The 22,727-nt window shown below is 50.2% G+C and overlaps 4 protein-coding genes across 4 annotated transcripts; 1 reads left to right on the forward strand and 3 right to left on the reverse strand.

Moving 5' to 3' along the window:
- Nucleotides 1-619: 619 nt before the first annotated feature.
- On the reverse strand, nt 620-1,021 carry J4E83_006530 (uncharacterized protein; the record flags this gene model as incomplete). The annotated part of the gene is given in 2 exon segments (XM_049333442.1): nt 620-1,000; nt 1,013-1,021. 2 exon segments carry the CDS (start codon nt 1,019-1,021, stop codon nt 620-622), a joined length of 390 nt encoding a protein of 129 aa, XP_049187618.1.
- A 6,991-nt stretch (nt 1,022-8,012) lies between these two features.
- J4E83_006531 (uncharacterized protein) lies at nt 8,013-8,834 on the forward strand (the record flags this gene model as incomplete). The annotated part of the gene is made up of 1 exon (XM_049333443.1): nt 8,013-8,834. The coding sequence occupies one exon, from the start codon at nt 8,013-8,015 to the stop codon at nt 8,832-8,834; it is 822 nt and encodes a 273-aa protein (XP_049187619.1).
- Nucleotides 8,835-9,126: 292 nt separating this feature from the next.
- On the reverse strand, nt 9,127-10,229 carry J4E83_006532 (uncharacterized protein; the record flags this gene model as incomplete). The annotated part of the gene is made up of 2 exons (XM_049333444.1): nt 9,127-9,851; nt 9,938-10,229. The coding sequence occupies 2 exons, from the start codon at nt 10,227-10,229 to the stop codon at nt 9,127-9,129; spliced, it is 1,017 nt and encodes a 338-aa protein (XP_049187620.1).
- Nucleotides 10,230-10,670: 441 nt separating this feature from the next.
- Nucleotides 10,671-12,072, reverse strand: J4E83_006533 (uncharacterized protein; the record flags this gene model as incomplete). The annotated part of the gene is made up of 2 exons (XM_049333445.1): nt 10,671-12,004; nt 12,066-12,072. The coding sequence occupies 2 exons, from the start codon at nt 12,070-12,072 to the stop codon at nt 10,671-10,673; spliced, it is 1,341 nt and encodes a 446-aa protein (XP_049187621.1).
- Between the last annotated feature and the right edge of the window lie 10,655 nt (nt 12,073-22,727).

Here is a 22,727-nt window from a genome sequence, read left to right on the forward strand (position 1 = left end):
GCGAAACAGAGCTATCGCTTCAGACCTCGATGCATCTTCTTGTTTGGGAGCTCGTCTTGTGATGATCCGATTGCAATGACTTGGAAGGTACTTCGGGTGGTTGGGTATGTGATGACTGTGATTTGCCGATGACTGATTCTGCGCTGGTACAGACCTCGATGCGGGCAATCGTATAGTTTGCCTTATGATATCCATCTCTGGGCCTCTGTTGGAAACGTACCTAGATAGTTCGTGGCAAAGGCGAGACAGCCCAGCACGCGCCACGCTGTCTCTCCAGCACGCGCCACACTATCTCGCCAGCACGCCACACTATCCCCGCGAGGGATACTTGGCGCATCCTCGATGCAACAGCGCAGACGCAAACCTGACGAAACACGAGCAGCATGATCTATACACGATGTTCCATTCTCTGTTAGTTAATACGTTTGCGAGTAGAAGACCACGGTACCTAGGTGAATTGTTCATTGTTAGACGCGATAGGAAGTATCTAGGTAGTGGGCAGATTCGTGCGGTGAGTATACAGAAGTTGACTTTAGAGAGGAAGAATATCAACAAAACTAAAGCAATAGAATCTCGTTACCCGATGTTAGACATCTAATGCATATTCATACAAAGATCGTCACGTCAACTGATCCTTGATACCATCGCAATCAACGCCGCTCTCCTTCAACAACGCCTCAATCGTCCCAAGATCTTCCTTCGCCTTCGAAAGCGTCCTGCCAATCGACTCACGAACGTCGCGGTCTTCGTCGTGGTCCAGGCTCGCCTCCTCCACTCCCAATCGCTTCAGATCATCACCGATGGCCTGGAACAACGACTCAATCTTCTCCTCCAAGTACTCCTTGATCAGTTGCTTTTGACGATCGATGGCTTTCTTCAGTTTTACACAAATCGCGTGGTATGGCGTTGTATCTTCGTCGCGAAGCAGTCTCTTGAACGTTCTATGTTGCATGACCTTTCGTGTCTCCTCCTTTTTGTTTCCTCGCCTGGTCTCTTTGCTCTTGTTGTATACATCGATCATGGCGTACCCGAAGTAGGAGATATCGTCAGTGTCAGTAAGACAGCGTAATCTCTGCTTCCTACGGTCGAAGTCAGCAAAAGAAGTGGGGCGTCCGCTCGCCGAGTACCTACTCGATGAACGTTCTCAGATTGGTAATGCACTTGGTTTTTATCGTGGTAACAGGTGCAAATTTCATGTAGATGCTGTTGAGGAGTAGGTTTAGCTCAGCAGGTCTAGAATCTGGATACTGCTCTTCATATCGTTAGCTAGGGAGTCAAGTTTCGTATAGGCAACTCACTGCGAATGTCCTCGGCTAGCTTCCCCATTGCTGACAGAATTTCTCGTTTCACTGGTTCGATACTATTCCATAGAGCTTCATGGATGTTCTGAAAAATCGGGTTGAGGCTCATGCGGTGCTGCTCGAGCAACTGATGGTTCCAACTGGGCTTGCCCTTTCTAGGCTTTTTGTAATTGCCTTGAACGCCATCAGTCGAACTTTCTATAGATGAGAAGGTGTCTATTACCTAGGTTGCCGACAAATGTTTTGTGCGTATTATGATGCCACTATAAGCGTTAGCAGGTATCTCTAAGATATTTTCAAATCCCACCTGAAGCCACACTTCGCACAGTTCCTCAGCACGTTCGATAAATGCAGGTAGCCGCGTACGCAAGGTGACCAGTAAGGGCTTTTCGATTCGATCCCTGAATACATCGTCGATGCATCGATGGACCTTCTTTACACATGTCTGGGACGGTATTAGTTTGGCTTTCGTGGCACTCTAAACCACTTACACTACTCAGATTTTCGACGCCACCTTCGATTTTGATTTGGAACACATCAGTTCGTTTGTTGATCCCCATCTGCATGCTAAGCATGAGACCTGGTAATGTTGCGCCCACATAGCGGACTAGCTCTTCTACTCGCATGGGCGAGCATAACGAGATGAGATGTTGCTTCAATGCAGGTATCTCCGTGTCCTTGGGGCTGAGAGGAAGAAGGGCGGAATCGTGAGCAGCAATCCCCCTAATGTTACGCTGATAGTCGAAAGCGGACACACAAAACACTGCGTGAGGACGGCCTTTGCCCCGTGCTGCTGCCATAAGCCTTTCCTTCACGCGCCGGCTGCGTTCCTCAACAAGCACTTGCGCAATGCTATGTTCCAATCAGTATCGTTATTGCTCGAATCCTCAAGCACACACGTACGCTTTCTTGATATGTTTTTGCTTCAACTGGTTGCGTAGTATAGCTTCAGCGGCGGAAGAGCTCAACTCTTCGTTCTCAAGCTGTTTGAGTTTCTCGTGAAGCCTCATATACGTATGCTTCTCGCCTGGGCTGAGCTTAGTGTGCCTGCTGGGAATCAGGCCGACGTCCTATCTTGGAGTCAGCAAGAGCGTCCCGATAGATCGATTCCTCGTACCTCGGAGAATGTAGCGACTACTGTCACGGGACGGTGATGCTGGATCTTCTCAATCTGATTGGGGAGGCTGTCGTCAGATATGATGCGAGTAATGTTGCACGCTATTATGACGGACGAACAAGACGGTAGGTAGTCGTCCACGCTGGCACGCGCAAGTCGATTCAAGTCATTCCGACCCGGCGTGTCGGCGATGACAATGTGCTCGCTCAGGGCAAAGGGGCCACCGATTTTGACAACTTCGACGAAGGGCCAAGCGTCGCAACCTCCTCTCGAGTCATCGGCCGAGCGACCATGCGTGAATCGAGCAAGCTCATGCCACAGCTCTGCGGTGGTTCGTTTATATATGTTTGTATCCTGACAATCAAGCTCATCATACATGTCGCGAGCGCGAATGATGAGTCGATCTCGTATATCATGTCGCACAGGGGACCGTTCACTGCTCAACAGATAGTCCTTCATGGTCTCTTCGTCCTCAAAACTGGGGTCTCCACGGAAGAGTGCTTGGAACACCCCTGTAGCTGTTTCCGTATCTGCCCCTGGAGAATCTGGGCCTGCGGGATCTGGGCTTTGATCTCCTTCTTCATCTTCATGCTCGCTCTCGTCTTCATGTGACAAAAGCCCGTGGTTCCAGTGTTCGAAGTACGTCTCGATCCGCTTCTGTACAGATTCCCACGGGAGGAAAGAGATGATTGCGCGGTATTTGAAACGTGAGTCGTGATCGTTCCAGTGATGGTACTCGAGAATCACTCTGGTAAGGCTCTCGCCACTCTTTGCCTAATTAAGTTTTAGCCTCAGCTACCTAGCTGCTGATGCAAACAGTTGACGTACAGTTTGAACTATACCCTCGTCACCTAACAGACCTCCGATAAGGCAAGATTTACCTTGCCCAGTCTCGCCTACAATGCCAATTCGCATCGGCCCACTGACGTAGGGTGAAACAGACTTTCCTGCCTCATCGGCTAGTGGATCCCATGAACTGTGCCAATGATTCTTTCCAAGGTTGATAGCAGCGATCAAAGAGGCGATGGTCTTCCCTGACTGTACCTCTGCCTCCTTGTATCTTGGGTCATGGAGGGGGTCATGGAGGGGGTCATGGAGGGCGACGCCTTCTGATCTGTGATCAGAATGGGGATCGTGTTTGTTACCGAACCCTTGAGTCAGCAGCATCGAGAGTTTTTCGTCGTCTTCGATCAATTTCAGCATGTCGGTCGGTGAAGCGGATAAAAGATTCGGCTGCTGGGCCGACCCATCTCTCGGCTGTTCGATATGGGCTCGACCATCATTGGTCTCGATCGATTCGCGGACTTGCTTTCCTTCGCTCAAGAAACCTGGGTGTGTTTGGCCTGGAACGGATGGTCGAGAAGGAGGCGAAAATGTAGTATGCCTCGCTACGAAGCGTTGCCGTGCTATTGATGTCGATGTTGGGGTGGCATATCGGTATATTGACGGAGTATTGGTTGTTTGGGGGGTTAATCCCGATCGATACGATGACCGCGCACTTGTTGCTTCTGTAAAGGCTGAACCGCGTGACCGAGCACTTATAGAAGAGCGAGGTTGTACCAATGATTCTGCTGTCGATGATTCCTCCATAAGACGATGGGAAGACACATCTCTGATACGATATGCCTCATTGGGAGGGAGTGGTAGAGGGGAGCGCGAACGGCGCTGCGTGACCGATAGAGATTGAGAACGATCGGTATCGTCTCGTTCTGGACGCTGAGAGGGGCGGTGTCGTGAGGTATGATCACGATCCATATCGTGTAGCGGGACAAACGAACCGAGACTCGTGCATCAAAATGAACAAAAAGCTTTCTTGGTAACAGAGAAGTATTGATCCGGTATCGTCTGTTCAGGATCCCGATGCACAAGGTAGAAGAGCATCAACAAAGCTGCTTTCAAGTAAGGTGCAATAGTAACACCAGCTCTGTTACTGAGGGCTAAACTTCGATGTGAGTCAATCAACTTAACCCTAACGAGAATCTGGCCACGGGAAAAACTCTATTTTAGCACTGGAGCGTGGGATCCCCTCGTACCCCGACCAAACATGGAACCCTGCCAGGTTACACAGGTGAATTACCCAGGTAGTGTATGGAGGACCAGGCGTCTCCGCTGCACTGTCCGCACGCAACCACCCGTGTCAGATGTCACATTGTCGCAGTCCTGGAACAGGCGACAAGTAAGAGCGGTGAAGTCTGCTCTTCTCCATTGGTGATCCGTACCTAGATATGCACTGTCCACGAAGTGATGTGTTGTCCGCACATAGCATGGAGCTGCAGGTCGGCATCGCGGTAGTGACCTTGGTGCGTGATGACAGGGTGACAGGAACCCGTCATCTGATGGTGTGGGCATGTAGGTATCAGATTGGTGAAGTAGCGAGGGTTCTGTGGCTAGAAGTGACCTGCCATTTGACATGCATGTTCCCGGTGTTCGACGGGAACTAGCTTCTCAGCGTATCATAACAGGCAGGCGTCGCCCTATCATGCTGGTCTACTGCATACTGTGGAAGGTTCTAGGGCGCAGGAGCTGGAATAGCTCAGAGAAGCCCCTCAAGACCTAGTCGTGGGGCAAAGATACCGAAGCATAGACGGAAAGAATAGAGTGCGCCTTTGACTCAGTCTGCGGTCTGATCCTGGGTTGGGCTTGGTCTTTGAGATTGTACTTTGTTATACGGTATGATTAAAGCATGGATGGACTATCTGCCCACCGCAACGAAACGCGCAGATACAGGTTTGAGTGACCTACCTCTTTCCAATATGCGTTTTGAACTTGCTGATGTTTGTTGTTCCCTGCGGTAGTAGTCACGTAAACTTAGCAGCATACACAAGGACGCAACACCGCGACACTGCTATGTGCAACCCCTCAGAACGACTGCCTAGTCAATTTAGCCTTGGAGCCTGATCAGTAGAGTCTTTGAAGCAAGCAAACGCGTACAATCCGCAGTACACGATGCCTAGAGTCGCAAGCATCGACAACAGCGGGGTCCAGACGCGTCGCGTGTGCCTGCACGCAGCCTTCAACAAAAGGTGACCGGCTATGCCGTAAGTCCTGGCGACAACTTGCATACGCGAAGTCAATGTTTCACAGCCTTGTATTGGAAGATCCACACGGGGAGCCGGCATGGCTGGTAAGAAACAGGCTGGAGGGTGTATTCGGCTTGGAGGCTACCCTTTTGAGCCTAGCAACTGCCTAGATAGGTCTAGCTGCTTAAAGAGAACACGTGATTCTGGGAAGAGACGATACCTATAGTACCTTGTCTTGGCACCTAATGACTTTCACTTTTTTACACATGCTTCCTCTGTTTCTTGTTCCGCTCCCTCTTTGCTTGCTCTTGCCTTATCTACTCCACATAAAACACCTCCTCCGTCTGTCCCCACCACCCGGGCCCCGTCGCGCTACCTTTCGCGCCCTTGACGGGACTCTCCTGCATCTTATCCGTCATCTTCCACCACTTCTGCACGACCTTGTTCTCCGCCATGCGCGCCATATCTTCGTCGAAGTTTTCGCCCACGTATTTGAAGGATGCGAAGAGCATGGGGCGGGGGAAGAGGTTCATGTATATCGAGTCTAATAGAACACGTCAGTAAACATTGCTCGATCTGACTGATGGGTAGCTCAGATGAGAAATGAAGCAACGTACAGTCCTTAATATTCGAGTCCTTAATCTGCTCCAGCACCTCCGGCCAGACTTCCGCATGGCATTTCTTGTATTCTTGCACACATTCCGGTTTTAGCCAAAGCCATTGGCCTATTCTGCGGGGACCTTGGTCTTTCTTGTCGAGCGCATCCGGGTCTTGTCCGTTCTTGATCGCCATTTCACGGGCTACCTTGCGGCGAGTTTGTTCTTCGTTTGCGAGACCGCCCGAGAGAGCGAGGACGGGGTCTGTGAAACCGGCCCACATTGGCATTGTGAAAGTTGGGCTAAGACGTCTGATTGTTTGTGTGACGGGAAGGTGATTGGAGCTTTTGGTGGTTTGGGTGGTGGTGATGTTGTAGCGGGGAAATCCGTAGAGCTATAGCTTTGGAGGGGTAATTGTCCGTCTTAGCTATCTTCTCCTTTTGACGGGCCGTCGCGTTTATTTATGTGAGCGCGTCTTTGTCGGAACATCATGTGCCGAGGGGCAAAGCTTGGTGGAGCTTTTACGGCCCGGTGTGTGTGGCAGTGAACATGTCAGTGTGGGGTACGGAGCTGTACGCCTAACCAGGCATGACGATGTTTTCAAGATGGGTTGAGAGATCGAGCGAGGCTCTTGCGTCCTGGGGCTTGGCTGTGAGGCAGAATTGTGGGCAAGGCTGGAGGCCTGGAAGCTTGGATGGAGCTTTGATGGCTGGGTTGTGGCAGTGACGATGGCGCGTGGGGCAGGTACGCTAGAACTTCAATTGTTCGAGGATGCGTGTCCAGAGAGCTGCACCAACGTCCAGAAAACACCATATTCGACCTTCGCAACGAGATCAATGCATCAAGGTACCGGTTTCACGATGAATGGTGTAGCAAGAACGCGGAAGCGAATGCCAGACGATGCGACGATTGCCAGACTACATTGAGAGGTGAGTGCAACGGTCGCGACGTTACGTGTATCTCCATTAAGGCCTACACTTGACTTATCCTGGTGTTTGGTAAGCTTTCAAGGTAATGTATTTCTCCAGCAGATATCGGAGTTCGAGATTCACACGATCTGGTCTGTCTCGAGATGTCGCTGTTCGCACTTGCCGTTTTGACACTCACTTTCCTCTTCACCCACATTATTTCGATATACTGGTGTCTGAAGTCACCCGTCTCTTGTTCCAATGCTCCGATTCCTGGTGTCTTGCAGCTGCCATGTCGAGAAACATCTACAGGCAACAGGCAAGGTCGGTGTCCCATCGGCGGTGTCATCAAAGTCTTTCGCAAGACCAAAGCGGTGAAGATGCGGCGGCTATATTTGACCAAATTCATTTGTAAGATCCAAGGTTCTCAGTTCGTTTCAAGGTTTCTTTGAGGTTTGCCGTTAGCCGTTGTCGTCTCCATGCCCGGCGACGGCAGTGGCGATCTTTCACCTCGACCTCGACGTCTCCGCCTCACTCCCTCCTCACTCGCGCATTGCAGACGCAAAAGCTGATATCTTCTGCTATACTGAGATCAAAAGTGAAGGAGAAAGAGCGTTAGTCAGCCACTCGCTTGGCGCACTGTGGGAGTCAATATCCGCCTTTACCTGCGTTTGTTTCTCCGCCCACACCATTCTCAGGCTCCCACCTTTGGACGCGCGAATCTTCCCAATCGGTAGCTTCACATCTACTAGCCCTCGCTCGCTCTTGCTCTGGAGTCGTTTTCTATCCATGTCTCTGCCATTCGACCTCGATCCGGCGGCAGTTCTTGCGGGCCTGCGACTGCCTCCGCTACGACCCACTGATCTTACTCTACCTCTTCCGACATCATCTGCCGCCGCTATGGCTAGCGGACTCGTATACCCACCTTCTGCAGGTCAAGATACCCCTCGCAGCGAAGTAGATCTGGACTTGGGTATGTGACCCCGCCATCTAACCCACTCCCACTGACGCAGCGTCCAGCCCTTCAGCTCCAAGAGCTCGAGATAAACAACCTCAAGGATACCGTCGCCATGCAAAATGAGACGACCAAAGACCTACGCGACACCATCGCCATGCAAAAGGAAGCGACTCAAGACTTTCGCGATGTCATCAAGGATCTTCGGGAGCGCAATGGCGACCTTCAAGAGCGCAACAGCGACCTCTCTGCCAGGAACGCGGCCCACGTCGATCAGCACAACAAGCTCCAAGAGACCAAGATTGAGCTGGCAGAGCTTCGGGACGATCATGTTGAGCTAATTGACAACAACAAGCGCGAAGAGGAGCGCGTCGATGAGCTGAACGCTAAGGTCAAGGAACAAGACGAGACTATCCAGGACCTTCAACAGCAAATCTCAAGCTCTAATATCAACGAGACCAAGCAAGCTCTCTATGTGGCCCAGCTCACTCGTATCATCAAGAGGAATCTCATTGCGTTCCAGAAGCTGAAGGAAGAGTATGAAGAGCTTCAGGTCACCTACACGACCAAGACGGCCGAGCATAGCGCTGATATGAACGACCTCTCTGCATCGTATGAGGCCAAGGAAGCAGAGCTGCAAGAGCTGAAGGATGAGCTGCAAGAGCTTCGCGACTACTACAAGGACCACGAAGAGCTTGTGAAAGAGCTGACGGTTAAGGCCAAGGAGCAAGACAAGACTATCAAGGAGCTGAACACCAAGGTCAAGCAGCGTGATGAGGCTCTTGAGCAGTTGCAGCAGCAAGTACAGGAAAAGGACAACTCCATCCAGCACTTGCAGGGAGAAGTCATCGCCTTAAGGCCCCAGACTTACTACTCGTACAACTTGGACGCCGATTATTGCTACTCTGATGATTCTGAGGAATCTTATCAATCATGATGCATCTAAAGATACTCGAAAGAGTACAGGCAGACGACTAAGACAAGACGATTCGAGGAACGAAAAAACTGTAAAATAACTGGTATCAAAATGAGCTACAGAGCTGCCGACACAGCCATGTGTCCTCCACTGAATAAACCAAATGAACCCGATAGATTCGGCTACCCTTCTCAGACCCTGTCTGCTGTGACATCCATAAGAATGTGAATGTCATAAACCCTCCCACTCAAACTCTTTCGCATACTAATACACCGACGTCGGCTCCACACCATACCTCACTCCCTTCATAGCCCTACAACGGCTGGTAGTCTGTGCTAGTGTCTCCGACCCAACCGTACCACAGCGCAACCACGGTATTCGCCGCAACCCAGACACCCGCATATCCAACAGCACCAACAACATCGGTGCCAATGAGCGTCATACACCGTTGAACGGTACCCGCGAACAAGAACGCATTCAGAATAACCGTCTGCTGAATAAGCGTCCCCGTCCTCTTACTATAGTTGAAGAAGTTGTGCTCAATAGTCTTTGGCAGCGTCGCGGTGCTCGGGTCGAAAACTTCAACCGGTGTCTGTGTTCCCGAGCGCTGCGCCGCAAAACTCGGATTAAGCAAGAACGCCTTCGCCGCCCAGCCCACCACAATAGTCTTCGCCAAAATCGACACCGGAGACTCGTTGTGCGCCGCCTCCAACGTAGGAATGTCAAAGTACTGGACCAAGAACGTGTTGAGGAAACCGCTTGTCTGGCCCGCCCACAGCACGACAATGTACACGGCGATGGCGAGCATAGACGACGAAACTTGTACTTGGATGCTGTTGAGCAGGAAGCGGTTGCGCAGGGGCTCGTTGTTGCGGTGGACGATGGAGCGGGGGCGGAGGAGGTATGTGGGTATGGCGAAGGAGAGGACTTCGATGGTTATGTTGGCGGCGGCGGTGAGGGCGCTGATCTCGTAGTAGGTGGTGAGGAGGTAGGTGAAGGGCGCGTAGGTTAGGACGGTTAGGGCGGAGACGTCGAAGACTGTTGTTTCCGTAAACATTAGCAATGCATCCCATCATTCCCATCATCTCTCGATGTTGTGATAATGTGATTTCGGCGCGTCTTACAGTCATAGTTAAAATACCACGTCATCCACACAGTAACCCAGCGCATCGCGACGCGCGCCGCCGGCGAGTAAAACGACGTGACATCGTCCTCCTGCGGCACCTTGCTCACAGCACCCAGTTCCGGGCGCAGGAAATTCGCCGTAAATTCCCACAGCAGCATATTGATGCCCATGTTCAAGCTGATGAGAATGGGGACGCGCAGCGCCGTGGGCAGACGCGAGCGCGCGGGTGCGCGTTTGGGTGCTGGGACGACATCGGGCGCGGTGCGCTCGATGAGTGCCGGTGGTGCCATTTGTCGCGTTGAGGTTGTGGTTGTGAATAGAGAGAGGGTGGTGATGGGAGGGAAAAGAAAGTTTGAGGTTGTGCGCGCAGGGCTGGGATGGGGTGGGCGCGATGGCCGTGGGGATGGGGGATGAAGCTTGTGTTGGAGCTAGTACGAGATCTTTGTTTTGGACCTGCGTCATTGCGCGACGGGCAAAATAGTGAACGCAGTCCGTGCGCGAGGCAAGCTCGACATATTAAGTGATATTTGTACTGCGAAGACCTCGGGAGGTGGATGCACTGCTCTTCAACTACATATCTAGTCATGGGGTATTACTTGTAGATTCACGGCCCCATCTTACTTGGCGTTGCGATGGTAGTAAACTTCGACATCATCATTAGTGATGGACTAGGTGAATAGAACCTTGGAAGTCTTTCATTAGATCTGCAACCTCCTACCTCTCCAATTACTCTAAACAAGATACCTAAAATCACCCATCTGCTTCCTCCCCTCCTCAACACTAACCCCCTCCACAGCCGCCGTCTGCTCCGCCACATCCCCATGCACAACCCACGCATCCGTCCCATCATCCAACCTCTTATTCAACCTCACTAGAATAACCCTGAAAACAAAGCATCCCGCAATCGTAACCCCAAACATCGCCGTAACAACCCCATAGCTGTTCCTGTACCCATTATCCGACATATTCCACACATAACTCCCAGCAATATTGCCGAGCTGCGAGAACGCGTTGATCATGGCGATGGCGACGGCGCGCTTGGCGGGGGGACGCGGGAACGAGGAGGAGATCCAGGAGTAGAAGACAATGAAGCCGGCGTAGGAGGAGGCTTGCAGGAAGAGGGCGACGTAGCGGCCTGCGGTGTTTGAGGTGGCCATCGAGATGACGAATCCGACGATACCAAGCATGATTGGACACACGATGTGCCAGAAACGTTCTTGCTGCCGGTCTGCATGCCACGCGTTGATGAGCGAGACGACGCACGCGAAGGCCCATGGCGGCGCGGACATGAGCAGCGTGGTGATGTAGCCGAAACCCAGGGTGCGTGTAAGCGTAGGGAAGAAGGCGTTGAACGACAGTCCAACTACGTATGCCGTGAACGTGAGCATCATAACATAGATCTTGAGATCCTTGACCGCCATGAAGAAACCCGCGAAAGCAGATTGCTCAGCCGAATCTTCATCTGCTTCGCCGACATCCTCAGTCATGCGCAGGACGGCGACGGCGCGCTCTTCCTCGGTGAAACCTTTCGAGTTGTGCGGGAGATCGGGGAGGATGAAGATGGCGGAAATGGCGATGAGCATCGTTGCTGCGCCCTCAATCCAGTACAGCCATCTCCAGGCGCGGTGGCCAAGGGTTCCTTCCATGTTTCCCAGTACGGCAGCGCCGACTAGGGAAGAGAAGGCATTTGAGATCAAGTTTCCGCAGAAGAGGATCGCGTTCCGCAGCGTGAGTTCACGGCGCGTGTACCATTTCGACAGGATAAGCAGTGCACCAGGTAGGAAGGCGGCTTCGACGAAGCCAATGAAGAAACGGATCGCGACCATGCCGGCGAAGTTTGTCACGTTTCCCGATAGAGTAGAGATCATGCCCCAGATGAGCATTACGACGGCGATGTAGAGCGACGGACGCGGGATCTTGTTGATGATCATGTTGGACGGAACCTGCATCAGGATATATCCCACGTAGAGAATGGACAGACATGTGCTGTATTGCGTGGGGCTCAGACCGAGGTCTTCTTCCAGACCACCAAGACGGGCGGCGGCGATGTTGTTGCGGTCGAGATCTAGATGCACTCGTTAGTGATGGTCCCTTTTGTCGTACGTGGTGATGAGGTGGGTACTCACAGTTCATGATATAAATCAACACAAAAAGCGAACATCTCGCATCCAACTTCCTCTTCAACTTCTTCTCCACCTCCGCCCTCCTCTCTGGACTCATATTCGCCGCAAGCCCACCAACCTTCGCTGCGTGGTGGTGTTCGGAGATTTGCGCCGCATCGTGGGCGGAGATCTTGTCGTCCGCTGGGTACTGTGTCGACACCATCTTTACCAGAGGTCTTTCCAAGCGGTCCCAATTCCCGGGCAGTGTTCCTTGTCGCGACGTTCAAGGAACCGGAGTTGAACAGACGTTTTATGAGAGAAGTCTGGGGTCCCCTCCTTAATATACACAAACAAGTCGGCTCCTCCGACTTTGCAGTTACTCCAGATTTTTGTGGTAACCTTACCCCACTATACGGAGCTTGGCCTGTCTAGCATGCAGGTAGTTCGCCGTCAACCAAATACCGTTGCATTCTACCCCGACCACTTACGGACGGCGTGCATGATGCCCCAGTCATCTTTCAGAGTTTTCTGGTGGTAGCTCGTGTGTTGTGATTAGTCTGCGCGCACGACTCATATGGCGCATTGGCGATGGGAAACCAGCGGCGATTTGTGCCTGCGAAAGAAGTCTTTCCCCGCATTAGCTCTTTCCTCCGTCCTGCGTCCCTGGTCTCCTCGCCATCCATCCAATCTCATCAGCCAGCCGTACCGATATTGTTAATTGATTAGTTGGCCCAGGACTTGGCCGGCCTGGTTGGCGACACGTTAAGACATCCAAGAACTCCAAGAAGCGCGCGGGAGGCGGGCTTGATTGAGGTTTGCTGTGCCGGTAATGCTACTCGGCTTCTGGCTGGGGCTTGTTCAGAAGCCGATCGCGACGTCGCGTAACTACCTAGGTATGTAATGGATTTAGATGGGCACGGGCAGGCAGGATCCGACAGCCGGCCGCGTTAATGCATGCCGAGGCGAAGCGAAGGGGAGGCGCATGCGTCACTCCGACGAAAGAAGGGAAGGGCGGCCTAGGACACGGCAACGGGACGGCGTTGAACTTGGGCTTTTGAGCCGCATGCAAGATTCATGTCGTAGTCGCAGTCGCAATCGCAGTCGCAGCAAGCATGTGAATAGCCAATGCTTTGGAAAGTCGCGCAATATCTATGTCCTCTGCGATGCCCCATACAAACCACCACTCGCCATATCCGCTGCACGCCCACAGCAATTATCCTCCCCAGACCGCCCACACCAGCACCATCCACCGTACAGAACTGCGGAGACTGGAGACTCCGCTTGCTCCAAGCGGAGAAAGACGCACATCCTCATGTGACGCTGAGCCGCACGTTCACCGCCCTGATCCATCCATCGGTAAACTGCACCTGGAGATAGCACCGGTTTGCTGCAATTGTACCGTGTACGTAAATCGCCGCCGAGCAGCTCCGCGGGTGAACTTCGGATCGGAGGTGGGTTTTGTGGGTCGGTTTTTGAGGGAGTTTTGCGGGTGTGGGTGCGGGTGAGTGAGTAGGAAGACAAGGGTAGGTGGGTGATTAGTGATCGTGCTGCTGGTGGTGCGGATATGTCATTGTGAGCTTGGAATTTTGGTTTTCGATGTTTTGGAGGGGTTGGTGAAGTATTAAGACTGTTGGCATAGAACGATGACATGACTCGAGGCAACCGAAATTTCTCGTGAAGTGCCGAGCGGGAAAGAGGAGAAGCATGAGCATTCGGCCATGCCCTTTCGACGGCGATCATGTCGCCATCCTCGCTGGTTTTTTCGTGTATCAAGATCAAGGCATACTGCCGGGTAAAATAATGAAGGAACAGGATCGACGGAGATCATGGACTTTTTGTTGAACCACTTGGATGAATGCGGCGCACTCAGAGCTCAGCCATGCGCAGCTATCCCACTCTTTTGAGAAATGGGAAGTCCACGAGTGGAGTATGAAAGAGGAAGGGGGCGGCCAGAAGAAGAGCTCTTATACTCGCCAGGGCGACGAGGCTGTCATCTTGTCTAGATGATAGCGCTCCTCATCCCACGAGAGTCTTCCGAATCTGTTGCATGGGAACGCACCTACAGGAGAAGCGGAAGAACATGGCAGACTTTGCGGTGGTTTTTGGAAGAGACAACAGCATGTCGGCGTGCCAGATTGATTTCTGGTCTCACCCAGGCAAACACATGCTCGCCTCTTTTCCGTTTTTTAGGTTCATGCTCGGCGGCGTCAGCGAGTAACCGCGATATCGAAGCATACTTTTCGAAGCGGACGAACGCCATGAAACTGTTGCTGCAGTTTTTGGAGGACGTGACCAGACGCAGACATGGAAGATGTGTGCTGCCATTTTGGAATGTGGAAGTCGAAGAGTTGGATAAGATTGAGAAGGTACTCGATCGAAAGAACAGCTTTTATACCCAGCCGGACGGGTCCGCCCATGAAGCTTAACTATTTTCGATAGAAGTCCTGCTCGCAAGTTGGCGAGTCAAAATCCTGCCCGAGGGGAGAACCATATGTCCTTTTTGGTTAGGATTTAGATTGGACGCACATAGCAAAGTCCGTCTTACGTTTGCTTACTCCAGCATGTATTTTGAAGACTTGTTTTTCGAATGACTGGGAGAAGTTGGTCCGAAACATGTGTATGAAGCCAGTGCCTTTAGTCAGACGCGATTCGGACACTGACACAGGTAGGTGGTCTGCTCATTTGGATGCGGAGTAACTTGGATTGTGGAATACGGAAGACAAGTTTCTCAAGCAGAAAGACTGCTTTCATATCTAGTCAAGCACTCGATCTAGAGTGCTCTCCATGCAGGCCTTTTTTGCGCGTTTTGAACCTCAGTACGACAAACCGGCCGTTGGAACAATCTGGAAGAGGAATACATGTACGGCTCAGCGCGCTCTTTTGGCCGCACTACATCGTTTGCGGACTGCAATGATGTTTTGACAACACGCTCGCGAAGCTTCCAATCATTCAGTTGACGTCGCGACATTTTGAAAACGAAGAGGCAGACGCAGGACATTTTTGAATCCCATCGCACTTTTAGAAAAGTAGGAAAGAATGTTTGTGGAAGAATTGAAGCCCTGTGAGGGCGAGAGCCTGTTTATGTAGTCGTTGCAGAGTCAGGACTAGACTATATGAGGCTTCGACCTCGCGCCGACAATGAATCAGAAGATTGGCGGCGGATTTCCATGGTCTCGGGAGTATCATGTTTCAGTCTTTTGAAATGCTCATGGCGGAAGAAGCGGCTGATTTTCGAAGCATGAAGGCTTCGTACTGCTTGTTTAGAAGATGCCGGCAGACGCAGGACATGTCAAGGTGCGCTTTTCATTTTGGAGATAACGAATAGGAGTGTTGGTGGAAGAATAGGAGCTTTGCAAGAACAGAGGTCCTTTTATACTCCCCTAGTGGAGCTATAGCTAGACCAGTTCGAATGTTCAGCCATACTGAGGTGCACCATCACGGTCTTCAACCTGGTCGTGGCGCGTTTCCATAGGTAAGGTAGGGATCAAGTTCGTCTCAACTCTCGCAGGACTCATGCAACGATTCTTGTTGGGTTTTGAAGCATGAAGGCGTCATCCGGTCGTTTTGAAAGGTACTGGACAGGCGCAGGACATAACTCGAGGGGTATGCCATTTTGAAAAGACCACAAAGAAGGTTTGGTGAGAATAGAAGAGCTGCAAGAGCGAGGAGGTATTTATAGAGCCATCACAACTAACGCCGATCAGTGGAGTCTCATAACGACGCGGCAGATATCCACAAAAGCGCCAGCAAGTTCTCATGCGACAGTACTGGTTCGTTTTCGTTCTCTATCCGAGAGTCTCATGCGAGATGTTCGATGCACTTTGCAGCATCATAATGCTACGGACCATTTTTGAAAGACGCCAGCCGAAGGCAGGTCATGTCGCGAAGTCCTTTTTGATTTTGATGGAAACAATGGGGAATTCATGTGAAAAGAGTAAAGCTCTGTCGGGCTGGAGAAGCTTATATAGCATCTCCACAATCGAGGCTCGACAGCACATCTTGCCGATAATGAAGTTTCTGAAGACCGAGCACGCACACAGGAAGTCTCATTTGGCGCTTTTGCACAATTTTTCTGGTGGCTTTTGTCGTTCTCGCTGGAACACCACATCGACTGGCTGTAGAACCTTTTCAAAACATGACAAATTCGTCTACTTCTTTTTGCTCTCAACACAGCCACTCGCGCACATGTGACAGGCCATGTACCGTTTTGGTATTTTGCAGAATAGAAATGTAGTAAGAAGCCAGGAGACAAAGCCCCGAAGACTTTATATGCATTCAGGATACGGGTTGCTTCTTCGAAGAGCTCAACCAGAGACTCATGTGGGTTCCTGGACGAGAAGAAAGCGAAAGTAGACAATCTGGAGAGCATGACTTCGGCAGCATGGCGATGACTTGGACCCTTTTTGGATCTCAGCGCGCCCGCAGACATAGTCTTGGAATAGATCGCTCTTAGTATTTTGACAATTTGAGAGTGTTGCAAGAAGCAAGAAGTCAAGGCCACGGAACGGAGACTTTATACGCATTTCACACCTCAACCTAGTGCTTTTTCGACTTCAGCTTAGCCGGCCCTACATGCGTTGGGCTGCCGTATGTTTCGTGATCCCCAACGACGAGAAAGAAAGCAAAAAATCGGTGTTATACGACGCCGGGACTTTGGCGACATCAAGATCTTCTGCAATGTTTTCGATCTCAACCCACCCACAGAAATAATCGTAATTGGATAGTATTCTGGTGTTTTGATAGACTGAAGATGTTATAGGAGTGTATGTGTTGCGGCACGCAACGCAAAAAGCGTAATCTATTTAGTTTTCCCCTTTGTTATTGCACTTCGACCGCGGCAAGCGAACATTGGAAGTAGGTATCTCTCTTTTAATTTCTCATGATGGCTTTCGACAGCCTGGGACTCTAACACTATCAAAATACTACTGGAATGTTTCTTGTGGTAGATCTCGGCCCGGGCTGGCACACACATTGTGTGCTTCCTATTATGGTTCGGTATTTTGTTGAAGTAGGGATGTTGTGGGAATGCAAGTTGCGAAGAGCGCGAGGCTTCAGATACTATATAGAGCTTCTGTGGCTTTCTTTTTGAGTCTTGGAGGCAGCGACAGACATGAAGTTTCCACTTCTTCTTTTGGTGTTTGGTGTTAACTGTCGATAGCCCAGGACTTCCAAAACATAGGAAGGATCATTCCCTGTTTTCTTGAAAGTCCACCCCACTAGGCACACATATAGTCTTTATCTTTAACTTTTAGTATAGGAATGTTTGTAGGTATTATAGGAGTAAATGTCCGAGGCGACAGCGTCTCAGAACCATTCGAAGTACGCAACTACCTTTTGATCTCAACGCAGAGACACATGGAATGATGCGAATGCATTTTGATGGCATGCGGAGCAAGTATAAAGTAGAGAGATAAGAGTCGAGAGACTCAGACTTCGATACCATGAAAATGAGGTCAGGCTCTTTTTTTTTTGTGCCTCGGCTCGGCTGGCCACACACATGCACGCCCACAATTACTGTTTTAGTATCTGAGAGCTTGACGATGTTTCAGGAGGATAACAGCTAAGGAGCCTAGGTTTTATAGCATCTAGCGAGCGCTTTATCCTCTTCGCGTGCGGTGGAGCCCGCAGGTCGCATATCGACGAAGCCTTTGTTGTTTTGGAGATCGCGAATGTAGCGGGAAGATAAATGTTGAGTAGGCAGGTTCCAGAACATAGCTACAGTGTGTCTGTTCTTTGTTTTCGTTTCTCAGCTCGACCAGACACACATAGAGTGCTTCCGTTATGATTTCGGTACTGGAAATTCTGGAGTAGCAGTGATAGCGCGAACTCCACAAGGCCGAAGCATGGAAACCCATTGAAGAATTTTTGATCTCAGCCCACCCGCACATGGGCAGATGGTGTTCAAGCTTTGGTAAGGCTTCTTTGAAGAAGAGCGGAAGGTTGTAAGAGTGGGAGAGACTGAAACTCCAGGAACATGTACACTACATATTGCGCTTCAGTTCATAGCACAGCCCAGACGCACACATCGAGCCATGTGAATTTGTTTTGAAGAGTTGGAGAGTCGAATATGAGTGTTTTGCAAGAAGGCAGGCCAAGAATCGCGAGCCGAAGAATCTCGAAGCATACCATCATCCAGAAGACTTTTCGTTGGTGCCAGCCAGCTGCACATATGTCCAGCCAGTTGTAATTTTGGTGGTCCGCAAAGACGCGTGTGCGGTAAGAGAAGAAAAGAGGGAGCGTGGACTATAAAGACTATCTTCTGGACTTTTTCCGAAAGCTCGACGATCCCAGTCGTCATGCATCTTTTGTAATAGTGTTTTTGTTACATCGTGAATATAAGTGTGTAGTAAGGGAAGGAGAGTCGAGGTGTCCAAAATGCCGGAAACTTGACTGCAGCCTGTGCCACATTTGACCAAAGCTCGACACTTTCGCACATTGGAAGCTTCGCATATTCTTTTTGGTGAAAAAGAAAGCGATGATAAAGTAGGAAGATGAGAAGTAGCAGAGTGCCAGCGTGGAGAAGCATGTGCTTATCCTAGATTTCTTTTGTTCCGTCTCCACAGACCCGCACATGGGCACACAATGATAAGGTTTTGGTAATTTCGAAAGTGATTGTAATGTAGAAGCGTAGAAGAAAGAGAGCTTAAGACTCTAGAAGCATAAGAAAGAGAGCCTACTGTTTCTGCTAGTAGATCTTGGTTTAGCTGACCAAACACATGACGAAGTCATGGTGCGTTTTCGGTAAATTCGCAAAGGCGAGTGCAATTATGGAGAACAGGAGCTGGCGAACCCAAGACCCTAGAAGCATGGTTATCTACAAAATCTGTTGATGCAGCAGGCCTCTGGACAACCGAAGACACACATCGGGTCGTTCTTGGTGGTTTTGGTATTTCGCAAAGGCGAGTGAAATGTAAAAGGACAGAAGCCAGCGAGCGCAGAAACCTAGTAGCATGAAGTGCCCGAAGAACTGTTTCAAGTAGCGAGATCCAGACCAGCAAATCTGGCTCATAAGTCTGTGGCCTAGCTCTTTTGTGTTTTTAAACCCTGGAGATGCGGTGAAGGAGCGGGGTTTGTGGGTTCTCAGACTCATATCAGGTCGCTTCCTGAGTTTTCAGTAGTGCCCGAAGAGCTTGGAACAGCGTGACGCAGCCATTAAATTTCCAGCTCTACAATTTCGGTGTCTCTGTTCGAAGAAGGGTAAGTGTGTAGAAGAAGACAAGACTCTGTAAGCTGCAGAGAGTCAGAGAGTCAGAGAGCCCAGGAGCATAGAACGTTTTTCGTGAGCCTTTTTGAGGTAAAGTTCAATGCAGCAGGCTGAAGACATATAGCCTTTATCTCGCTCTTTTGATAATTCCACAAATTGAGGAAGATGTAAGGAGATGAAGTTGAGAGCTTAGTAAGTCCAGCAGCATATGATAGACGATGATGGTCTTTTTATGTATCTTGGCTCAGGCAGCTACTTACACATAGGGTCGGGTTCTGTGCTTTTTGATATCCAGCAATGGAGCAGAAAAGCAGAAGAAGGAGGAGCTGGACTTCCAGGAGCATGAAACAAGTTGAGCTTTCCTTTTTAGTCTACGAGATTGGTACCGAAGTCCAGTCAGCGAAGACATTGAACATCGGTAGGTATGTTTTGATATCCGCCGGGTCGAGAGGGGCCGTGAAAGGATGGAAGAAAAGGAAGAGAAGACGCCAGCAGCATGACCACAATTGTGGACTAGTTTGTTCTTGCCCAAGTGAGATTCCAGCTCAGCACAGGCAAACACATAGAGGTATCAACTTTATCTTTCTGGTATTTCTCAAATCGAGAGAAAGTAAAGAATCAGGAAACCAGGAAAGCGAAAGATTCTCCGAGCATCAAGTAGTTCTTGGTTTTGTTTTGGTATAGAGCCATCTCAGTGAAGTTCATGGGCATCTAATAATCAAGTTTTGGTAGTGCCCCAGTCGCGGGAGGTTGCAGGGGAAGAACATGCATGAAGGGCGAGATAGTTTTATACACCGTGATCTTAGCAGGAATGTTGAGAGTAGAGGCAGGACAGGGGCGCTTTTCATCCAAGCGTGCAGGTGTGGTTTTACGAGATCCCCATAATGCTGTGACAGTGACGTTTGAGAAAGTTGCTGATCTTCTCTTTTCATCAAGAGGACCTCAAGGGTGGTAATTTTAGTAAAGAGAGTCGACGGCCAAGTCCAGAGACATGCAACGAGTGTTGGGGTTATTGAACTCAGGAGAACGAGCCATTCAAAGTTTTTCCATAGGTTTTGAACGTGGAGGAGAAGAGCCGGAACATAAAATGGTACGTGTGCCTTTTTGGAGGAAAAGAGGAGGAGACCGCTCATCTTGCAGTTCCGCAGAAATTTTGGAGAAAGCTCACAAGGAGTGTAGATGAGGAAAGAAGGACGAATCTGGTAGGAGAGGGTCTTTTATACACGCCTCGGATAGCGCAGCGGGGACAATCAGATCTCATGGCCTACTCGTAGTGCTTTTTGGAGAGAAGGAGAGGAGGCAACATCCCATAACCCGGTCATGTGTGTATTTCAGACAAGCTCACAGCGAATGTGGAAGAGGAAAGACCCAGGAAGCCAGCGCATGGGTGGTTTGATTAGATGATTTGGAAAGCCGGGCGGAGACGGCCAGATCCCATAGGGGGTACGTTGTTGAGATTTTGGAGGAGAGAGGAGAAAGGAGCACATGTCTGACCAATCTCTACGTTTTGAATAGACTCACAAGGAGTGTAGATGAGGAAAGAAGGAAGAAGCCGGCAGAAGAACAGCTTTTATACACCTCTTGCGTAGTTCAGCGCTAGAGACTGGCAGATCATAGGAAGCCATTCCTGTTATTTCGGCATGTATCCGACACCACGTTCTCTCCCGCCATGTCCTTGATACCATGGTTTTTGAGTGTACATATGTGGTTTTTTGACAAGTTCACAGCAGACACACCAAACTCATAGTCTTTGCGTGAATGTCTTTGATCATCGAGTACTTGCTCAGCGTTTTATGTAGAAGAAGTGACTTCTTAGAGAAAGACATATATCGTCCTGGACGTTTTTTTTTTCGTAACAACGCGCCGGCGCAGACATGGCGCATTCAGCTCTTTGTTTTGGTAAAACAACCAAAAGGATGTAGATTGAAGGAGGGAAGCAGAGACAGCGAGGTAGGACTTTTATAGCTGTTCGTTTCGACGTGCTCATGCGGTACTTTATCGGGGTATTTTGAAACATGGCAAGTTTTCTTAGGGTTTTTAGATAAAAGGCGTCGTCTCGCGAGCAAAGACATGGCGTGTCTGGGGTGTTATTTTGAAAAAGGCCTCGCCGGCGCAGATATCGTTTTTGGGTATGGACATGTTGGTAAACCACCCAAGAAGGTGTGTATCAAAGGAGAGAAGGAGAGACAGCGACATATTCGCGATCTCAATAACTTTGGGTTTGCTCATGACAGCTTTCAGAAAGGTTTTCGAACATGGGTCTTTAGACTACAGTTTTGGATATAAGGCGCCGTCTCTCGGACAAAGACATGATAGAGCTTCAACATCTGTTTTGGAAAAAATCTCGCCGGCGCAGACATTGATACTTCAATTGGCCATTTTGGTAAAGCACCCAGGAGGTGTGTGTTGAAGGAAGGAAGGAAGCGGCGGCGATGCGAGGCTTTTATAGCCGCTGTCCGGACATCCGCGCTTGCGTGATGTGTTTTCATCACCTTGTCGGGGTGGGTATTCCAGAGGCGGAATCATGTGTCATACGTAATCTTGATTTGGGACGCGCAAAGACAGCCATGGCTCAAACATCTTCCTGTTTTGAAGAGGTAGTTTTCCTCGACGGAGAAGCAGGCATATCTGGAAAGTGTTTAGTTTTTAGGAGGATGCATAGTCTACCTCGCTGCGGATTTTGAGTATTTGGGAACGACCCTCAGTCCCAGGACCATAGCGTTGCTCTTCCTTTGTTTTGGAGCGCGCAGAACCAGCCATGCATGGAAGTTCTGCTCATTTCGATGAGACCGAATTTCGTAGAAGAAAAGGGATAGATATGTAGAATAAGCACGGAGGGGTGCCGGAGAAGACATGCCTTCGTTTCGTGCGTTTTTGAGTAGTTTGCGGGGAGTCTCAGTCTCAAAACCATGACATCCATGACCGCAGATTTTGAGAAGGGCGAAGCCAGCCATCCGCTGGCTCTCTAGATTTTTGGATAATAGCGGAGGAAGAAGGAGGAGCGGCCGTCATGCCGCTGTAGTATAGGGAATTTGGAGGACATCATAGGCGGCAGTGTGGTTCTTTAGTGGTAGGCGGAGACACTCAGTCTCAGAAGCATGCGAGTTGATAAAGTAAGCTTTTGGAAGGCGCGAGGCCAGCCATGAAAGACGTTTCTGAGGCTTTTGAGAATACCAGATTGGAAAGGAGGAGCAGCAGACATGCACCTAATTGAGGGACCTTTCCGGAAGGAACATTACTCTAACAACACGCGGTTTCTGAAGAGTAGGAAAGAGGCGGGAAGAGCAGAAGACATCATGTTTCTCTTGTAGTCTTTTGGATCGGGTGCTCGATGGACAAGCCAGCCATCACAAAAGGCGGTATCCATTTTGATAAGACCGGAAGTCGAGGGAGGAGCGACAGGCATGTAGGCGCGTGTATGGGAGTTCCAGAAGCAGACATTTCGTTTTGGCTTGTCCTTTTTGGGTCGCCGGACCAGGGAG

This window comes from Alternaria metachromatica (assembly GCF_023757995.1).
Source record: "Alternaria metachromatica strain BMP 0045 chromosome Unknown scaffold_14, whole genome shotgun sequence".
Lineage (NCBI taxonomy): Eukaryota > Fungi > Ascomycota > Dothideomycetes > Pleosporales > Pleosporaceae > Alternaria > Alternaria metachromatica.